The sequence below is a fragment of the Siphateles boraxobius genome, unplaced genomic scaffold, assembly GCF_051911475.1.
Source record: "Siphateles boraxobius isolate OS27281-9 unplaced genomic scaffold, OSU_SipBor_1 68, whole genome shotgun sequence".
In the NCBI taxonomy this organism is placed as follows: domain Eukaryota; kingdom Metazoa; phylum Chordata; class Actinopteri; order Cypriniformes; family Leuciscidae; genus Siphateles; species Siphateles boraxobius.
The window spans coordinates 829,727-851,988 of NW_027509195.1; the positions used below are offsets into that span (position 1 = coordinate 829,727).

Here is a 22,262-nt window from a genome sequence, read left to right on the forward strand (position 1 = left end):
GTACACACATTTTTCAACATATAGCGACTGAAAATGTGCTCCAATCAGATGAGCAAAACATCAAAAGGGTTTTATGATGAATCGTGAAAAACAAAGGGCATTTTCATTGTTTTAGCAGAATAGATGTGTCAGGGCTTAGTCAGATCAGGTCCAGAAGATGTCTCACAGCAGGGTTGAGGATCTGGGATTACCTGGAGAAACAGATTAGCAGAGTTGTAAACAGTGTAGTAAAATTATTGGTTCCCTCCACAGTCTAATAAATGAGGATTTACATTTGAGGCACTTAAAAAAAGTGTAACTAGATGAGGATAGGTAAAATGCATACAGTAATCACACCTTGTGTCAATATTAAAAATAAAAGCATACCATTGAAGTGGTTATCCAACTTGATAATCAGCTTGTAGTTGGTAGACATTTTTTTTAAATTTATGTCATGAGTAATTAATACACTAAACACTTGATGATAAAATATACAACATTAAGGATAAATATTGTAATGTTATTTAATACATGGTATTTCTTCCATGACTAGCTATTAGGATATCTGCTGTTGATGTAAAACTATTTAATACATGTTATCTCTTCCATGCCTAGCTATTAGGTGATGTAGCTAGTAGATGTAAACTTATATGATAAATGTTATCTTTTCCACTTTAATCTCTGTCTAGTAATCGTCTTTCATATCCTAATTTACAGCGCTACAGCCTGATAGAATAACTGTGTTTACGTTAACATGCACTGCTAAAATTACATCTAGCTAACGTTTACATGCTAACAAGTTAGCTCTGTATCTCCTCAAAACAAATGTTTTCTTCTCTGTGATCTGTATGCCATTTCTAACAAGTGTTAACGATTTACAGAGTTCATGCACTAAGCTAACATTATAAGACAGGTATAAACAGCTGTATTTACCGGAGCCATTACACCTGCAATCTTGGATGCCGCTGTTAATGTTTCCCGACTTTGGGTAGGATTCCTGCTGGGAAATGTTTGATTGTGTAGATTTCGTTAGAGAAGATTTTATGGTGTGAACTCATGGATGTGTATAGCTAGCTAGAGAACACATTTGCAACGCTAACCCTACAGTCGTGGTCATAGACAATGGACATCAATATCTATGGTCGTGGTAATTGCACTATATTTTGAACGAATACTATTGGCAGATGTTAGTCACGTGACGATAGAATTAGTTTTTTGATTGGTTAGATGTATAGTGCTCCCTCGCGTTTGCCTAATCCGTTTTTTAAAAGTAAATTTTTTTTCAAAAAAATATGATCGACCTGAAACTGCCAACAAGTGCATCATTGGAATGGAATGAATGAATGAATGAGTGACAGGGCTCTCAAGTGTCACGCATTGAGCGTTACAGTCACTCAATCCGGTCTTTTGTCACGCTCTCCCGCCACACATTGTATTTCTCACGCTGAAAAACTATTTGTAATATATATGCCGCAGCGCCCAAAACTCTTGCCGCGCCGCTCTCAAGCCCCGTTCACATCGCCAGCGTGTCGCTCGGCTCTGTACTGTCAAGTCGCTTGTGGGCGTTCGTAGTGCTGTCGCTCTAATGTTATTGGTAGACTGCACGTCTGGCCATATCTATACAAAATACGATCACAAGTGATATATACAACTATACAATTTTAATTTGACTATGAATTAGGCTCAAAAGAAACAGTATATGCTGTTATATGCTGGGAGAGTGTTTTTATATTACCACAGCAGTGTTCAGTAGATTAAATAATTTACTAGATTAACGATCGATCAATCAACAAATTAAACTCACTCATACTGTCATAAATTACTAAAACGTCATTCGAAATTGACAAATAATCGATTTTCTTGTCCCTAATAGACAACGTAATGCAGGGGAAACTGTAAAATGAACTGCAGCAGTGCTAAACTTGCATCATAAAACTACACCACTCGAACTATAAATGTATGAATTAAACTCACTGAGATGTCGACAGTTTCTTTTCCATGCATCATTTTATTATATCCATATATGTGGTTACAGTCAAATCATATAAAACAGTGAAATCGTCCACGAACTCTTCTGTCTTGCCTGCACTCGAGACGGTGACGTGAGCTCCACTGAAAGGCTTCTTTCCTATTGGTTGTCGCTCGCGAAAATCGCTTCTCATTTGCATAAAGTTGAAAATTCTCAACTTTTGTCGCTTGTCTCTTCTCGCTTGACACGCCCACATTCTGTCGCCAACGGTCACTGTCGCTCGTGTCGCCGGATGTCGCCAGCGCTCCATTGAAATGAATGGGATCATGTCGCTTTGTCGCTGCCTGTCGCTGGCGGTGTGCCGGTGTACCACACCGGCAGGAATCAAGCGCGTCTCCTCTGGTGTTGTTAGCCAATCAGAAAATAGCACTATTGTATCTGGGTAAGATTTAACGCAACAACCAATGACACGGCACGACACAGTTGTGGTTTTGTTTACAAATTTTGGTTAACTTGCAAAAAGAGCAGTGTGAAAGCGAACCGTACCAAAAAACAAACAAAAAAAAAAAAAAAATTCTTTGGTCCGGACCAAAGCAAGTGAACTATCGGACTTTCCTGGTGTGAATACACCCTAAGTTATTGTAGAAACATTATGCAATTTTAACGAAATGCCACAATAATCATTGGTTAAGACGTTCTAGAACCATTTACTGGAGATTATTTTTAGCATTCAAAAATAAAGAAAAAATCTAATTCCACTCAAACATCTTTCTGAAATCCATGTTTATTTCAATCTCCACATTACAGCCACAAGAAATCACACTCTCATCACCAACCAACCAAACGAAGTCAACACCAGAAAAACCTCCATCCTCTCGTTCATTCACTCAACTGTCACTGTCAACTTTTGAAAAACAATAATGGTTCAAATAAAGCAAGATAGTACAAAGATGATACAAGACATGCATCAAATCTCTTGACACAATATCAAGACCTCAACAGTTAAAACAAGGCAGAAAGAATCGTATGATGTATGTTAAAGCTGTATTGAATAGCAGGATTATTGTAAAGATGCTTTTTGAACTCTGAAATGTTTCGAAAGTTACGAAGAGAGTAAGTGGAGTTTTTTTTTTTTTTTTTACACATTTTCTTGGTTGTTTAGCTTAATATCCTGGCTGAAGAAGCAACAGGCATTCAGTGAAGTTAGAATAACGGGGAAAAGAGAGATAAAGGTTCAGACGAACTAACATGAAGTCATCTATCGGAATGTGCAGGGCAGGAAGACGCAATGATCCACATAGCAACGTCTCTCCTGCCTCACAATAATACATACATACACCATGATCGCGTATAAAACGCATCGATGCAAGCGCCAACTGAAACTGAAAACGAAAAGGAAAGAAAAAAACACTGAGTGGTTCTAACTACTTGATATGAAAGAAAATAAAAGACCGAAGGAAGTTTGTGTGAGATAAAACAAACTCAGATCATAGGCGTTTCATTGTTTAGATGTTTTTACATTCATTCATGCTTCTTTTCCCCCCCGTTTCCCGTCAGCCCAAAATATACAATGATATTATATTCATTACTCTAAAACAAAAAAAGGCATTTTCACTCTTATGATTTTACTATTATATTATCAAAGTCTTGGCAAAGAAGCCTTGACATTTATAAACGTATTCAACGCGTCACTGTCTGACCGCCTGATTTTTGATGCGTAAAATCGTCTCTTCCTATGAAGAAAAACAATGTTTAACATGAGAAAGGATTTTTCGTATAAATCAAGACAGTGACGTTCCCTTAAAACGAGGCTGAAGGCCTGCAGTCGCATGTCGCCGTCATGAACCGCGAGCCCGTAAAGTACCGCCACGTAAGCTTATAGCTGCGAGGTCAGCGGAAAGACCCCGTCCCTGACCCGATGAAGAGAAGCACGGCGGTTTCACTTTTTTAAAAACTTCAATTTCTGCGTATAAAAACGGTGCATCAAAAATATACGTTTTGTGCAGTACAAGTTAGTGCAATTACATTTTTTCCCTCTTGTTCTTCTCATTGGCACTTAGTGAAGGTTACGATCATGAGAGGAACACTCTTTCCTTTCTGACCACTAAAGAGAAGATAAAGCTGCTCTAAGCTGTTATTGGACAATATACTTTGATTGATAAGATTCGGTCATTTGGCAATCAGGCACTTGCCCAGTTGTTTCCTTGTTTGGTCTGATAAAAGCTCAAACGAGATTAAATCTTCAAACTGGAAGGCGGAAAATAATGTTTCAAATGATTATAATTATAATTAGAGTTTCTTTCCAAAGGAATAATTCACCCCAAAATTGAGTGAACTATTATCCTCCAAGGGATAATTCACTAAAAATGTGTCGTTCCAAAAACATTTTTCTTCAGTGGAGCACAAGAGAAGTATTTCGAAAAATGTATCGGTGGTGTTTTTGTCCATACAATGAAAGTCATTGTGAGGTTTCACAAAAATCATACAGATTTGGAACGAGATGAGGGTCACTAAACGATGACCGAATGTTAATTTTGGGGTGAACTATCCCTTTAATGATACAGATCACATTCACATGTCCAATGACTATCAGTGTTTTATTTCACTGCAAAAAAATGGCTTTCTTGTTTTCCAGTATGAATATCTAAACATTCTTAAAGTAATAGTTTAAGAAAATGAAAATTCTGTCATCATTTACTCACCCTCAAGTTGTTCCAAACCGGTATGAGTTTCTTTGATTTGCTGAACACAAAAGAAGATATTTTGAAGAAAGTTGGTAACCAAACAGAGAGTTTTTTTCTGCTATGGAAGTCAAAGGCTGCCGTCAACTGTGGTTTCCAACATTCTTTAAAACATCTTCTTTTGTGTTCAACAGAACAAAGAAACTCGTACAGGTTTGGAACAACTTGAGAGTGAGTAACTATCGCTTTAAATCAAGATATATTTACTTGAGAAGCAACATAATTTAATTGTCATAATTTAATTCTGAAAAACATCAAGTGAGTTTATGCTTTAAACAAGTAGAGTACTGCTTTTCTGAAATACATTTAACTTAACATCAGGTCATATCCATTATCTTGATTCAAGACTTTTTAGATATTAGTAATGGAAAACAAGACAAAAATACAAAGCAAATCATTTTTGGCAGTGTAACAGCTCAGAGCTGCTTGGCTCATATTGAGAGGGTCTGTTTACACGAAGACATCACATGATCACCTCCATATGAAAAGAAAGCACAGTGGAAGACATATACATGTTATCAGAGCAAGCGTTTCCTTAACGTGAATAATATCAATAAGCTGTACGAGAAGCGAATAATTCCTTAGGAAGCACAATGTGCCCCGAAATTGCCACAAAGACTGCAATATGTGTTTGTGTGGAAAACACTTGATTTATGGATCACATTAGACTGGGATGTCCTGTTGGGATGACGGTTAAATCTGAAGTGTGGCTGGTTAAAGTGCCTGCCATTGAATTAATACTGTGGACTGACAGGAATAAACCTCATAGCTTATAAAGAGGCAGTTGATCTGTGAGGGACAGAATGGTTTCGGTGCGCAAGCGCAGAGAGAGGCCATTTTACATTCCTGCACTCGCGCTGCTCGCGCTGAAGTACACCGAGGTCTCTCTCTGTAAGGCTCATTCTTGTTTAGAGGTATTACTTTAGCAATGTGTGTCGAAACAGTTCTTGACTATTTAGCGGAAACGCTCACCGTGTACGCGAATGCGCCAATTCCAATGCTAAACTGAAATAGAAAAGTAAATGATTTTCATGGCCGTTAAAAGTGCTTGTAGGCAAAATAAAGCGGTAAGTCCAGAAACAGTTCGATTTTGAAGCTTAAATGACATCCGTAAATGAATTTTGAGATTCTCTTGTAAGAGGGTTAACTGTTTAAAATACTCAATACCCAGTCAAAATAGCTTACAGAGTTTTTAACAGTTAAAAAACTGCTATGTATAAAGTCTGCCACACTCAAAATCATGGAAAATCGTTAGCTGTATGCCGCAAAAACATGAACGTAAAATAAACTGCCTGAAAAATCTGCTTTGATTGTTTAATTTCTGGATTACTTATGAAAAAGTAACGTGTTTTTGCCTTAATATGCAATGCAGCAAAAGCCAATAATCTTTTTTCCCCCAAAGTATTTTCCTCTTTTTTGCTTTTTATCAGTTTTTTATTCTGAATAGCAGTCTCATTGTTCCACTATGGAAGCGGTAGGTAAAGAGCCCCCCTTGTGGCCTGGAGGAACGAGTGACATTTAAAAGGCCACACGCCTCAGGCGGCTCATCAAGTCCCCCTGTGAGAGTGTGCAGGAGATATCGGTGCTCAGTCCGTGGAACAGGAGCAATAAAAAAGCACGTTTGGAAGCGGGCTAAAGGATAAAGCTCAGTCAGTGAAGCGCTGGCAGGCCTTCTTCCAGCGGCACGCTGTGCACCACAGGTCCCTCTTCTCCATGCCGTACACCTTTCGGCACTTCTTGGCTTCGCCGCGTGGTTTCCTGGGGAAATAGTTCATAGTTTGGGTTAGCTGTGATGCAAGGCTCCAACATCATCATGCAGGCATGAGCCCGGTGCACGGGTTACCTGGTTCCAGTGGTGGCTTTGGAAGCGGAGGTGTTGTTGGTGTGTGCTTTGCTGACAGTGGTGTGGTTAACAGGTTGTCTCTTCTCTCCGATGCTCACAGTGCGGATTTGAGTCATCGGGCCCTGCAAAGGCATTATATGTTAAAGGTGATCTGTCCTACACAAAAGCACAACCAAATACACAAGAAGTGAAGACATGCTTACATCACGGCTGACACTTCTACCGTTCATAAGTTTGGCGTCGGTAAGATTTCTGAATGTTTTTCAAATAACCGTTTTATTCTAGCTTCATGCATTCTTTTTGTATCAACTCTTGAATGTGGGTAAGTTTAATAAAAAAGCAACATTTTGAGAAAGAAAATCACGTTTGTGTCAAAGACTACATTCTGATCGGATTCAGAATGAAGATCCGAGTCCATCAACACCCCTAATGCACACAGTCCTATAGCTCGTCCTGGGTCGACATTTCATTCAGTAACTTTAGGCAGTTTAAAACTTCTATGCTGTTTAATGTCTGATGATGACATTATTTTACATGTGCATAAGCAATGCTTCTATCACTTGTTTCTACTTCTTCTTCACATGTGTTTTTGATCAGGAGATTTTGTACTCTTTAAGAAGATGTGTAATAGCGCCCCCTACCGTATAACAGTGAAAACACGGAATTCAGTCGATGGCGGGGAAAGAGTTATTTAAAGGGTTAGTTCGCCCATTTAAGACATGAAGTTGTATGGAATCCTTACCAGCACTATAGTGCATACACACTGACCCACTCTGTAGTCACCTCCCTGGTCAGAGTTCTGGCCGCTGGAAGTTTTTCAAGAAAGTACTCCCGGTTAGTTTCCGGGGCCTCAAAACTGTGCGTTTTTACGTGAAAAAATTATTTGCGTTTCAAAGCTTGATTAATTTAACTCTCAAAAAACACGCCGGTCAAAATTCATACCTCAGTTTTAATCGGCACTATTTTCTTTCCATTTCTATCAATCCGCGCTGCTGTCAACGTCAACAGTGCGCACGTTCCGATCAGCTGTTCCATAGTGTTTACACAATCGATTACGAAACGACGTAAAAAGTAGAAAATGAACGATGGTGCGAACTTGTAAATTTCCAGGCTGTGACCACAAGAATGTGCCGGGATAACCGTTCAGAGTCCATCGTTTTCCTGTTACGGATACGAGACAGCTTTGGCTGGTTGCCATCGGCTACTCTGCGGGAGCTAAAATATCCAGAATCAAGGATTATCGTGTGTGCAGTGCTCACTTCAGCGAAGACGATTACATCCCCAACCAAGGAGGAAAAAGAAAAAAAATGATTTTAAAGAGTTTTGCCGTACCAGTACCACGGGTAAGCTCTATTTACTAACTTTATGATCCCATGTCTAAACTGTACGGTAAACAAGCTGATGTTTAGACTCCAGTGGAAAACATGTGAAAAGATGTCTAATATAAAAACATTATATACGGATATAGGTACACTTTGCTGAGAAAACTATTTGATTGAACACACACAATTGAGGTTTTGTGTTGCAATCAATAACGTTTTATTTGGACAACTTCATCTCTGTCCTCTCGCTCTCTCTCATCCCGTTGTATCTCCATCTGTTGAAGTTTGGCATTGGTATATTCCGGTTCATAAAGGTATCCCTTTGTCGTTGTGCTAAAATTACTTTCATCCTCATCTGTTCCGTCTGACATTGTGCTAAAATTGGTTTCATCATCAGAAGTTTCGCAGCCAGACATGTTGTCAGCGAGTCGCGCTATCAACAGCTGATCGGAACGTGCGCACTGTTGACGTTGACAGCAGCGCGGGTTGATAGAAATGGAAAGAAAATAGTGCCGATTAAAACTGATGTATGAATTTTGACCGGCGTGTTTTTTGTGTGTTAAATTAATCAAGCTTTGAAACGCAAATAATTTTTTCACGTAAAAACGCACAGTTTTGAGGCCCCGGAAACCAACCGGGAGTACTTTCTTGAAAAACTTCCAGCGGCCAGAACTCTGACCAGGGAGGTGACTACAGAGTGGGTCAGTGTGTATGCACTATAGTGCTGGTAAGGATTGCATACAACTTCATGTCTTAAATGGTCGAACTAACCCTTTAAAATATAATATGTAATATACTCCTATGAATTTTCAGCATCGTTACTCCAGTGTTCAGTGTCAACAGATCCTTCAGAAATCATTCTAATATGATGATTTGATACTCGAGAAACATTTCTGATTATTATCAATGTTGACAACAGTTGTGCTGCTTCGTATTTTTGTGGGAACCGTGATACATTTTTTTTTTCTCCTGGATTCTTTGAAAGTTTAAACGAACAGCGTTTATTTGAAATAGAAATGGCTTGTAGCATTATAAATTTCTTTACTCGCACTTTTGATCAATTTAGAATAAAATTATTAATAGACCCCAAGCTTTTGAACAGTAATACATATACACAATTCAAACAGTAAATAATTTAATGCCAGGTTACAAAAATTCATCATTTCATTTTTACTCAGTCTAGAGTGTTTAGATTCATGATTTCACGGCATTATGTTATAGAAACAATTGCACTTTTACATTTTCTGAACCCCCGCCCCACCCCGCTCGCATTTTCCGTGTTCATTAGTTTATGATCTGTCAAACACAGTATTAGATAGAAACGTGAGGTTGATGTAACCACACGATAAAGGTTGAGAGGCTCATCTATCTCTCCATGTTAGATGAGTTAGTTTCTGGAGTAAATATATAGGCTATAAACTGTGTGTTTACACTGTGTGTTTTTTTTTTTAATGGCGGGTGCTGGTGTTTCACGTCCGTTCGGCTAATCGGCGTACACTAACGTCACCGGTAGTTCCTATTGTGCTGGGTTAGACCCTACTCTGAAGTAGAAGCTAAATTAGTAACTCCAAAAGAACTAAAATCGTTCCTAGTTCCTGCGGTCCGAACACGTCAAAATCCGGGTATTTCCGCCAATAGTTCTAGGAACTATGAGAAGGTTCCTCTGGTGCGAAAGCCCCTATATTTTCAGAACTAGTTTTTTAACAGGTACTATGTTTCTAGCATGTTATATGTTTGGCAACAGTTCTTGTGATTCTTCATGCCATTCTCCCAACCATTCTTTCACAGTTTGAGCCTGATGAATCTCGACATTGTCATCCTGGAATATGGCAATGATGTGTCTTCCTACATGGTTTGGATGTTTAAGAAACGAAAAGCTACACATTCCATCAATTAGGGCTAGAAAAACTGCTGCCAAATATATAAGCTATAAACATAATAATCACTGCAATAATGATCCAATCATAGACTCTTACGCATTTGCCTATTTAAATCCAAACAGTGACTGTTTTTTTGGGCCAGGCGGTGTAAGATTTCTGCAGTTGTCAACCTGTAACAGGGGTTTGGAAGCAACTTTCTGCGTTTTGCAAAAGCATCTGAGACAGGAAACCAAAAGTCATGCAAGTGCAACTTCTGAAAGACCCCAAGAGACAGAGAAAGACAAGCTGGGAGTGACAAATGAGACTCAACCAAGCTTACAGGATCACTGCCCTTCCAACGTTTAGTGAGCTTCTTGTCATCTTTCACAAGATGATAAATGTTGTTGACTGAGTCTCTGAGAGAGAGACTGTGAGAAAACAAGAAAAAGAGAGAAAGAAAGTAGCTATCTCACCGGTAGACCTTTATATATGACAGGGGGCGACTGCCAGGATACACTAATCCTATCCTCACTGTGAGGCGGTTCAGAGGGCATGCTGGGAATGCTGACAGGGGTTGTAGCCTGAAAAACAGTGTGTGTAGGAAGGCGGTATTAGCAAAGCCAGCGGAAAGAGGAAGAGAAAACACTGTTAAGTACAACCACAACCCAGCGATAGCCAAGAAGAGCTGCCTCAAAGACTCGATCATGACAAGCCATTAGAAATGAGACGGTCTGCTACTCAACCTATCCAACCTGGTCCTGAAACCACGGCTTTTGCTGACCTCATCACACTGACCCATAAATACATCAACACAATAGACTCCAGCAATTAAAGAGACACATGTGTATGCAGAAGTCTGGCTTTGATATTGAGCAGAGCCCTAAATATGGTGCGCGAGCAAAGGTCAAATATATAAATCTCTGGCCTTTTGAAAGATTTCAGAAAGGTCATTCATTCCGTTTGGGACAGAATTTCTCAAGAAACTCCCGGAAAGTCCTGTAAAAATGTCTAAACATCCTTAAAACAGTGCACTTGCAAGAATATATATTGAATTAGGGTTTCTTACTGATTTGGCAAAAGGTTTTTAAATAATAAACCAAACAAAATTCAATAAGGTTTAGATAAATGTCATATTTAATCAATGCCATTCTAAACACGTAAGAGTTACGTATCTTTGGAACACATCAACACAAAAGAAGACATTTTGAATGTTCTCTAGAAGATATTTTTAATATTCTCTTTACATTTTTGCCCATCTATTGCCAAAACAAAATTTTGCACAGTTCATATGTGACTAAATCTGTTTCTCATACAAAGCGATCATGTCTCTTTAGAAGACTTGAAATCAACCACTTGATTCATATGGATTATTTTTACGATGTCTTTTTGTCAAAGGTTTGGTATGAATGGACAGAAATATTAAATGATATTATGGGTTTGAAACAACATTAGGGTGAGAATCTTTGGGTGAACTATCCCTTTAAGACACATCCTTATGAGTATATAATTAAACTGCAATTAATTGTCATGAAAACAATGCAAAATGAGGTTTATTCTTCAAACAAAATATAATATCGTATTTCTTTGTTTTGCTTTTGGGTTTATAGTCATAATAATAAAGCTTTGTTGACTCTGACCCTGATGGTGAGAGATTAGAGTTGCATTAATACCTAAAACAGAGCTACGCGTGGGGGATCTGAAAGAAAATGATGTTCTCAAAAGTAAATACAGATTGACAAAAGGAGAGTGTACATGAAGACTTCATCACTAAACCTCAAACCCATTACATGACACACACACTCCAATGAGTGCAGATAGACGTGAGTGTGTGTTCAATAAGATGTATAGACTCAGTGAAGAGCGATGTTACCTGGTAAGCGTGGTCAGTGCGGATGTGACACAGCGCCGACGGTGCTGATTGGCTGAGTGGGGTGTGGATCATGCGGGCGGGCTCAGAACGAGACGCATCACAAGTCAGGACGGGGAAGACGGGGGCCGGCCCGGACGTAGTAGGAGAGGTGGGCGTGAGGTTGGACAGCCCCTCTGAAAGAGTGTCCATGTTGACCTCAATTTCAGAGTAGTAGAAATCTTCCTCTCCGTCGCTGTAGTCAGAATCTCCATTCCGTCTGAAAACACACGATACTAAAACTTAGGACTGCAGGCTCAGTGCTGTTGTGCACGCGTCAACAGGCAGGGGGCAGCAGTGCCGGCATCATAACCGAGGCTTGATTTACATGGGATAGGCAGGTAGCAACAAGAGGCTATAAAAACACTCTTACTACTTCCATCAGAATGTGGTTCCCTCTCTACCTCCTGTTATGGTGCTCAGAAAGGGAAATGCACCCTGAGCTGCCTCATCCTTAGAGACTGACCGACAAACTGAGCCCGTCATATGGACACAATCATCTCTGCCTCAAAAGCTTTAAAAGTTAACTTTACATTTACTAAAAAGAGAGCCAATATGTACTATGCTTTTTTTATGTTAAAAGAATTTAATGGGAGTTCGAATATCATTTTGCATGCCCTTTATAGCTGTACTGAAAGCGACAATGGATAATTCTCCTCAGATCTTGAAAATAAAAGGGAAACAAGAACGTTGAACAAACAAGTGAATTCTATGACAAATATTATTCCAGTCACTCAGAATGTATTTTTAAAGGAATAGTTGACCCAAAATTGAAAAATCTGTCATCATTTACTCACCCTGATGTCGTTCCAAACCTGTAAGACTTTCGTTGATCTTCAGGACCCAAATGAAGATATTTTTGATGAAATCTAAGAGATTTCTGTCTCTCCACTGACAGCTACGCAACTACTACTTTGATGCTTCAAAAAGTTCATAATGAGATTGTAAAACGAATCCATATGAATTGAGTGGTTTAGTTCAAATTTTCTGAAGACTCGATCACTTTACAGATTGAATTTTGTTCACGTTCATCAACTCACACATCAGTTGTGGTAAACAGAAGCTCAAGCATTTTTCGCTTGATGTGCGAGAACCAATGAGGTTCATTCTCGTGTTACGCAGCACGTTTGAGCTTCAGCAAGAGGGTTCTTCAATGTTTAAATGTTATTAAAAGCCTCAATTAAATCTGTTCATCAAAAAGCAATATTGTCTCTTCAGACAATTTGGACTAAACTGATCAATTCATTAGTTCTGTCAGGACCACTATCGTCAAGTACAATTGACAATTAGCACACAGTTAGGATTGGCGGTATGGTTCTGTTCTGGGCAAGAACTCCCTGCGCATCCATGCAGCAATAACACCCCTTAGGGAACAGAACCAACAGTAAATCAACAGATATCAGTAATACAAGATTTTAAAAGTACAACATCATTCATGAATTGGTTCTGATTCAAGGGGAATCAGAATGCCATACTGACTGGATGTGAGGAGGAGCTGGGGAGGGAGGAGGGTAATTAGCTCCTGAGAAACACGATAGCTGCTGATAATACTGAAGGAGCTTATATATGTATACAGTGATAGGCGTCGTATTCCTATAGGTGGACGTGGATCAGCTGAGAGTCAGCTGACTAACATGACCTTGACTAAGTTTTACGATCTCTTTATGAACTTTTTTAAGCGTCAATATGGTAGTTGTGTAGCTGTCAATGGAGAGACAGTAAGCTCTTCAGATCTTCATTTGTGTTCCGAAGATGAACAAAATAGTTACGGTTGGAAACGACATGAGTGTGAGTAATTAATGAGAGAATTTTCATTTTTGAGAGAACTATTCCTTTTAACAATGTTAAGTCGATGTAATATTTATGAATTCATTGTGAGTGCAGTGCGCTTGCATAAACTCAGCCCACATGCTCTTCTGATTGGCTGTGATTTTTGATTGACTTTGTCACGTCTTGTAGTCGAGTCAGGTCTAGTTTGGGCAGACAAATTGCTTGTGTAAATGTTTAAACTGCGGAACAAACATGTTCTTCTATTGCATGCGTGACTTGTCTGATTGACGCTTACCCGAGGTGGACGGTGCGGATGTGGCGCTGGATCCCTGAGGAGGTGCTGAGGACTTTTTCACAGTTCTTCCACAGACACTTAAACATCACCTTCATGGAGTTCTGGAACAAACAAATATACGATTAACGTTTAATAAAGGTTAAAGTTTTAGGGAAGTTTGAAAGGCAGCCAATCACGAATCCATATGCAAATTTCACAATGACATCATTGCTGTAATATTTCGGTTTTTGAGTATTCTATTTTATCAAGTCAATGGGAGATTTTCAAACTTCTATTTCTTAAAAAGCTTATAAAAGACCAAAATAGACAGCACACCTTAGGCTATAAAACAAAGTTTAAAATGCCTGAGAAATGCCTAAGGAACATTAATACAGTTCTGCCTTAGCGCTATAAAACTAAAGAGAGAATAATAATTAGTAAGAGAATCTTTAAAAAGAGATCTGGTCTATTTGCAGTGAAGGCCGCTGTCTGCAGTGATTCAGAGGTTTGATTGCATAAGCCTCATGAAATTCCCTTCAGCCCACTGCTGCCCCAAAGGCACGAAGGCTTCTCACTGCTGCAGTCAAACAACTATCACACACACAGCACTGCCATGTGACGGCATGCGTGTGTCATGTGTGGGAGACTCACACCTCCTGTGCTGTTCTGTCACATTCACCAGCGCTCCAAGTGTATTTTGTTTCTCCTCTCGCTCTAAATCTCATCTGTGTTTATCTAACATGTTTGGTTTCTGCGTTTATGTAGGTGATTCAAAAACGATGAATCAGTCTCTCACACACTCTACTGCGATTTTTACTTCACATCCAATGTCCAAAGTTAACACTCAACAAGTGCCAAAATGGAGAAAAACTTCATGATTAAATAAAATGAAAATGTAATGTATTCCTGTGATGGTAAATCTGAATTTTCAGCATCACTACTACAGTCTTCAGTCACATGATCATTCTGATATCATTCTTATTATTATCATCATCATCAATGTTGAAAACAATTGTGCTGTGCAATATTTTTAGGGAAACTGTGATAAAACATTTTTCTTTTAGGATTCTTTGATGAGTAAAGTTCAACAAAACAATATTTATTTGAAATAGATATATTTTGTACCCTTTTTAAAAAGTTTTATACACTTCTAGATGTATAAAATACACTATATTTACTTGTAAATTTACTAGTAAAATACATTTATTGATAAATATATAAAATCATAATCATTTATTTTTTATATTTTTTTATTTACAAAAAATTATGCTAAATATACTTTTAGATATTTATTATGACGGAAATCACAAGCGCCTTTTACCCCCTTGCACCCAATGAGACACCAGAACAAACAGAGAGCCAAAATGATATTATCATTATTTCTTCTGATAAATCTCACCAGGAGCTTAATATGTGAGAAAAATGATCACAGTAACTCTGAAACATGTCTGGACCTGTTCACTGAGTCAATGAGTGGGTGTGTGTCTGCTCACACACAAAAACATCCAAATGCTCTTGGCTGTTCTCAAGGCTGATGATTTTAACCCTTTCACAGATCACACACGCCTATGAAACATTTCCTCTCGTCAGAAAACCAAAAGCGACTGGGAAGTGTATGTTTCCATCCGTCTTTATGAATGAACAGCCAGTCCTCTTGAGTTACACTTCACCCGGCTGCTCAGCATTTGGCTTGGTTGGCTTCAAAGAACTTTGTTTTTTTCTCTCGTCTCCTTCATTCACAGTGGTTTTTATTGGCTATAGCAGGACATATAGGCATGCATGGAGGCCTCTGCTGAGCTGAAATAATAGAGGAGGTAGCCAGCGCTGATGCCTAAGACAAGCACTAGCAGTATGGGACACATCCATCTGTCTCTATACACACACACACACACACACACACACACACACACACACACACACACGCACACACACACACACGCACACACACACACACACACACACACACACAGGAGAGTCACACTCAAGCCAAAAATCAGCTGAACCCATTTTAAACATTATGTAACGCGCACCAGCGTGAAATAAACAACTCTACTATCTATTTATTTTGAATTCTGTCTTCAACATTTCGACTAAATTTTAGTTGCGTACAAGATGGCTAATGGGGTTTCTAACATAATCTGAAAGGGCTTCTTCAATCCCTTAAGGATTCTTTTAAAATGACAAAAAAAACTAAACGTTTTTTAGTAGGGTCTCTCAGTGTATTCTTATTTGCTCCTGTTGGGATCTTTTAAGAGAGTTATGACAGAATTTCCATTAGCAATGTAAGCCCGCCTAGATCGGCCCAATGGCGGCATCCGATAGAACGGGTGAAGGTCTCTGCGCGTTACTGTCTTTCCTTTCACGCAACACAACAAGATTAAATGAAATACATTTTCTCATATGTATTACCTCGTTATTTCATCTGACTCCACAAATGAAAAAGGTTTTAATGATATCCGAGCATCATTAAATGTGAGCGAATGTTTGATTATTCCTTTTAACTGTTCACTTATCTTCCTAATATGAACGGGTAAAATATATGTCGCTCGGAGGTCCTCGCGGCTTGTTTAACGCGGGACTCACGATCACAAGCTTGCCAGCTTCGGTCACCAAACAGAGGTAATTGGCTATATACCAGAGATTGGTCGCATTCACGCTTACACAATCAAAGATACTTTGGTATAGCCCACGTGATTGCATACACTTGACATTAAAGTCACGTTTACTTCAGTAAAGGTATGGCCACTATTACAGATATAAATTGACCAACATTACTTCACTTATAATAGCTTTGGATTGTCCAAGCCGTGGTTTCCCACGTACACTTATCTAAAGTAACATTAAATTAAAACAGAGGTAAGCCATTTTTTCTGTTCTAAATGGAAATTCACTCATCTTTGCAAACCATGTACACTTGAATTAGTGCCAAATATTAATCGTCACTAATCTGGCGCAAAACTAACTCGTTTAATTTACTTGGGAAAACAATCTCAGAGTCAGTCGGACATCTCGGAATAAAATCAAACGTAACAATTTATTATGTCAGGTAAATGTATCATGCAAATTTCATAATCAGTTCAAAGATAATAAACACAAAACATTAAATGCTCTGGAATAGAGAGAAGATGCGAACCTGACATTATAAAATACATGATGCAAAGTGTTTTGCATACACTCCGCATCATGGGCTAATTTGAGTTACAAATCGCCCTGAGCCTCTTGTTGCATTTCTTTATATAGACAGAAACTTCTTTCACAAGGAAACATTTGCTACAAATGGGAATTTGCATTTAGTTTACACATTTTGGGAGCAGAATGCCATTTGCCTGGAAGACACACTCCTCCTCTGTGTGCAAGTTATCTCTAAACTCTCAAGAACTTTATTACCTTTTAATTTACTTCTCTGGGAATGAGACATTTGTAGCAGTCGCACTGAGACATTTCAAATGATACCAAACATGTATAATACTGTATGATATTTTCACAGCAGAACTTAATTATATTATGTGTTCTCAACAAAAAAAAGTGTTATTTGAGCTTTAAAGTCAAAAGTAAAGTTGTGTGGGGTTGTAATGATCTGTTTATCTACTGTAGATAAACTTCAAGTTATATCTTGCAAAGTTCCTTGGTTTACAAACTTTACATGGTCCTGACAGGAATTGAAAGACTGGATATTACTTTGCACAGATATGGTCAGCATTCAGCAAGCATTCCTATATTAACAATGATAGTGAAAGTCGAAGTCTTTTTGTAACAGTATGTTTTTAAACATTTATTCCAGTGCAGTGCCTTGCTTTATTAATTTCCATAGCAAGTGCCTTGCTGTAAATGTGATTTTTGTTTCTGTCGTTCAAAAGGTTTTTAAGAAGTTAATACTTTCATTCAGCAAAGATGCTTTAAATGGATCAAAAGTGACAGCAAAGACATTTATAATTTTACAAAAGATTTCTATTTCAGATAAATGCTGTTATTTTAAATGCATCACGGTTTCCACAAAAATATGAAGCAGCACAACTGTTTTCAACATTGATAATAATAATAATAAATGTTTCTTGAACATCAAATCATTATATTAGAATGATTTCTGAAGGATCATGTGACATTGAAGACTGGAGTAATGGTGCTGAGAATTCAGCTTTGAGCACAGGAATAAATTACATTTACAGTTTTGTTTTACTGTATTTTTATAATTCACATGTAGATACAATATATTTTTATAATTATCACATGCTTGATAAGCATAAGAGACCTCTTTCATAAACATTAAAAAAGCCTTAAAAATATTTTCTGTTCTAATGAACTGCTATAGATACTTACATTTAACTCTACTGAACCCAAAATATTACTTTTAAATGTCTGATATCACTTAAGGAAAGTTTTTCTGTCCTGTTTCTGCCAATTCATTTCTCCGTCCAATATCTGGAATTGCACATATTGCATCAGAATTGAGAAATAGTCTGTATAAAAAAAAGTAAAGAATAAAAGAAAAAAAAAACTTTTCTCCTTTTCTTCAAAAAGAGGCTTGTAGGACAGGATCCATTTATACAAGATTGTGCACTCGGGAATTGTGTGAAAAACTTGTGTTAAGATGTGTGTAGCGCTGTTAAAGGATAAGATCAAGTGGATCTGTAACGGAACCCCCCCCCCCCTCCCCCCCCCCCCCCCCATACACACACTCACACACACACACTCACACACACACACACACACACACACACACACACACACCCTCTACCAAAACAAGTTGAACAGGCAGAAAGGCTAATGTCTTCCTGACATTGAAACCACATTCACGTTCTGGAATGATTCCACACTACAAAAAACTGAATAGAAGAGGGGCCGAAAAGGGGGAGAATGAAAGAGAGAACGAAAACACTCCATCACGTCGGTGACAAGACTTCTTGTGTCAGAGCCAAGCTGATGTGTTTAAGGCGAGACGGGTTTTTTTTCACTGATCAATTTTGAGATTTTGGGATATTTGTCTTCAATAACATGTCTTCTTTCAGACTTGTGGTGAAAAAAAGTCCGAAATACACATTTGGGTCTTTATTTTACTACACTTTGTCTGTTTGCGTCTGTAGATTTCTCATAAATTCATTAAAAGTTGTCGTTATAAATCCTCCCACTGCTCCACGATCGCGATCTGCACCCTGTCATCACACACACCGTTAGAAAGCTCTCTCTCTCCTGAACAAGACTGCCGGATCCAAATATGGTCATTTCCTTTTTCATCAGCAACCAATCGCGAAAGTAAAAGGGGGGATTTTACTCTAAATGCGCAATCTCATTGGCTGATGCAAAATCTTTAAAGCCCGTTTTCTCAAAATGACTTTTCTCTCATAGTCCAAGTCCGAAATCTCCACTCCAGTAGCACCTATACACACCAAACTTTTCAGTCTTGTACCTAGTTTAATTATGAAGACATTTACAGAGGGATTTGTAAATGTATTATTCCTAGCCTGATTTATATAACATTTTATTCCCCAAAACATGGTGAAAATCATTTTTTAAGGCTATTGGCAGTATATTCTGATTTACAGGATAACAAAAGTAGATATCCATAAATCACTATGTAATTTTTCCCCATCTAATATGTGAACACAATGAAAAAATAATTTTGAACCTGGCTTTGTCCAATACTCAGATTTCGTTTTTTAAAATATATGCAAAATAGCGCATATTTAATTAGACAATGCCTCATTTGCATATTTAAACATTAAATTACAGAAAACTTGTATTACATTTTTTTCTCATCTTAATGTAAGTAATCAACTGGCAAAGTTTCATGGTGATATCTGATAGTTAAAAGAATTACCCTATTCACCTGTAGTGTCTCGCCTTAAAGGAGCTCTTAAATTACTGAAGGTAAATTCACTGCCACCATCAGAACTCTGCATTGTTACTAAGGCTTGATAAACCACACATGTCCACTCTGTTTTCTCATATGACCTGACCCCTACCTTTCGTTTCCGGGGGATGGGGTCCTCAAACAGGAAGTGAGTACTCTCCGTGTCCTCATTGTTGTCATCACTCTGGGAGGAAAGCAGGAAGCTCTTGCCGGCATGGTTGGAGAGGGGCGGGGACGGCGTGGAGGGCACCGATTGGTCACTGGCGTCCCAGCTCCAGTTCCCACTGGTGGAGCTGCTGTAGCTGGCAGACAGGCTCTCCTTCCAGCCCTTACTAGCCAGATCTACAAACCAAGACAGAACACAGCAGTTTTAAAAGCAAGAAATGAGCTTTGACAGTTTCACTGACCCGTTAGGCTATTAGAAGTCAGCAGTAAACACTAGAGGTGTGAATCATCACTGATCTCAGGATTCAATTTGATTTCAATTATTTACTGCACATGGCTACACTTTCGTCAATGAATACAAACAGTCAGATATGAACCTTTTTATTTGATCTGCTCCAAGAATGTACACTTCCTGAATGTATTCTAACAAAACTTAAGTCTGAACACAGCAGCAATTAGAACTAATGAACACTACTAAACCCTACTCAAGTTACAATAACGCTCACACGCACACACATTCGCACGCACGCACACTCACTAACACACACGCACACACACGCTCTCGCACTGTGAATGTTAAAATAGTGGGTGCACTCACTTTTGTGTTCCGCCTCCCTCCGGCATTTTACGCTAGTGAGACCAGAAACGTTAGTAGGATATTACGCCAATAATCGATTATGGTCTATTACTGCATCGATGCAGAATCGTTCACGTTAGCGTCGCGATGCATCATAGAAACGATACATTTTCAACACCCCTAGTAAACACATCAAACAGATTCAACACAAAAAACAAAACACCAAAATAAAATGATCGAAACACCAAAAAACAAACAAACACAACACAACCAAAAAACACAAAATAAGATAGAATAAAAGACAAAACAACACAACTAATTAAAACTCAACAACCCCCCTCAAAAAACCCAAATCAAGCAGGCCTTGTCCCCTTTATTTAGCGCATGTCTTGGTTGGGAATTATTTAAATGAGGAATATTGTGACGTGTTTGTTCCCGGAAGAAAACTCAATGGAGGCGATATTCAGTGTTACTGATAAAGAGAATAACTCCATTAGGAGTAGCTTTGTGCAATGTAACTTTGCAGACCTTGTTCATGCTCAAACAGCAACATCACACAAAGTTGAACATGTAAAGGAGCATAATAGATCCTCTTTAATATGGGCTGGTATCTTACCAAAGCAAAATGGCATCTATCCAAACCTATACCGCAATTATTATTTAAAGGCTAGTCCAATTTCTGTTAAAGTGAGCATGACATATATGCCAAGATATCCTTTCTCTCACAGAATCCAGGAAATTTGGCATTAGACCCGGTGTGAATAGTATAGATTTGTTTGTGAATATTTTATATTGTTTAGTCACTCTGAGTTGATGAGAACATACAACAAAGAAGAAGAAGAAGAAGAAGAAGAAGAAGAAGAAGAAGAAGAAGAAGAAGAAGAAGAAGAAGAAGAAGAAGAAGAAGAAGAAGAAGAAGAAGAAGAAGAAGAAGAAGAAGAAGAAGAAGAAGAAGAAGAAGAAGAAGAAGAAGAAGAAGAAGAAGAAGAAGAAGAAGAAGAAGAAGAAGAAGAAAGATAGCTCACAACACTGGATCAAGATAAAATAAGAGAGGCACACTAAAGCCATTGTGTTATTTCATTAATGCGTGACAGAAATTGTTTTCACACCATGTTATGTTGCCTGTGGCAGTTTTAGTCAAAGAAATGTTTTTTTAAATTGCAACACATGACCTTGTTTACTATGGAGGACCAGGAGTGCCACTTAAAAATAAAATGAAGATTCAATATATCAATTTAATAATTCAAACATAAAAATGTATATAAATAAATCACTTTTAAATGGACAAATTAATAGACATTTTTAAAGTTGTTTATTTAATTTGTGTTTTTAAATGTATTGCAATAAAACCATAAAACAATAAATAAATAAAAACATTTTAAATGTATAAATAAATAGACACATTTAAATTTGTTTATTTAATTCATGTTTTTAAACGTAGATTAATAAAACGTAAAAAGTACTTTAATACATCATTTTAAAAGCACATGTTAAATCGCTTTTTTAAAACATTTGGCAAACCATTTCTCTATCTAGGGCCTGTCCCAAATGGCGCACTTCATGGGGACTTTGGGTCTCGTGGACTTGCGCGTGCTCGCCGAGTCTACGAGTCCGTAGGCCGTCCCATTTAGCATTTTAACGCTCTGAAGTGTGCTCAGCAGCGCCCCCTTTGTACCCTTGAAGCGGTCTTCCGCGAAGCCCGCATAGATGCAGGCTCGACGCACTTTAACTACCCAGGAATCCTTGCGAAATGCCAATCAGAAAACGGATGGGAGGAGATTTCGCTCACGGACTGTTAACATGGCTTTATGATATAGGCGTACATTTTACCAGTTGTTACTTACAGTTTATACAAAATTTATCGACCAGTGGTTGATATCTCAAACATAATAATAGCGTGTTAAATAATACGATCGCATTTTGATTCATTACATAAATAGAACCGAATGTCATGGCTTTACTGAGTCATATAAACGTAGTATGAATATTGAAACCTACAAATTTTTCTT

General features: G+C 38.2%; 1 protein-coding gene across 2 annotated transcripts in view; it reads right to left on the minus strand.

Moving 5' to 3' along the window:
• Nucleotides 1-2,716: 2,716 nt before the first annotated feature.
• Nucleotides 2,717-22,262, minus strand: part of slc2a4rg (SLC2A4 regulator) — a 64,748-nt gene continuing 45,202 nt past the window's right edge. The window contains exons 4-9 of one of the 2 annotated variants that reach the window (XM_077214128.1): nucleotides 19,624-19,853; nucleotides 13,685-13,785; nucleotides 11,584-11,839; nucleotides 10,187-10,294; nucleotides 6,533-6,654; nucleotides 2,717-6,447 (exon numbers count right to left, since the gene is read on the minus strand). In XM_077214128.1, the coding sequence (XP_077070243.1) occupies nucleotides 6,336-6,447; nucleotides 6,533-6,654; nucleotides 10,187-10,294; nucleotides 11,584-11,839; nucleotides 13,685-13,785; nucleotides 19,624-19,853 (929 nt within the window). In that variant the 3' untranslated portion in view covers nucleotides 2,717-6,335. The remainder of the gene's footprint in view (nucleotides 6,448-6,532; nucleotides 6,655-10,186; nucleotides 10,295-11,583; nucleotides 11,840-13,684; nucleotides 13,786-19,623; nucleotides 19,854-22,262) is intronic. The other variant, XM_077214129.1, reaches the window with a different exon arrangement.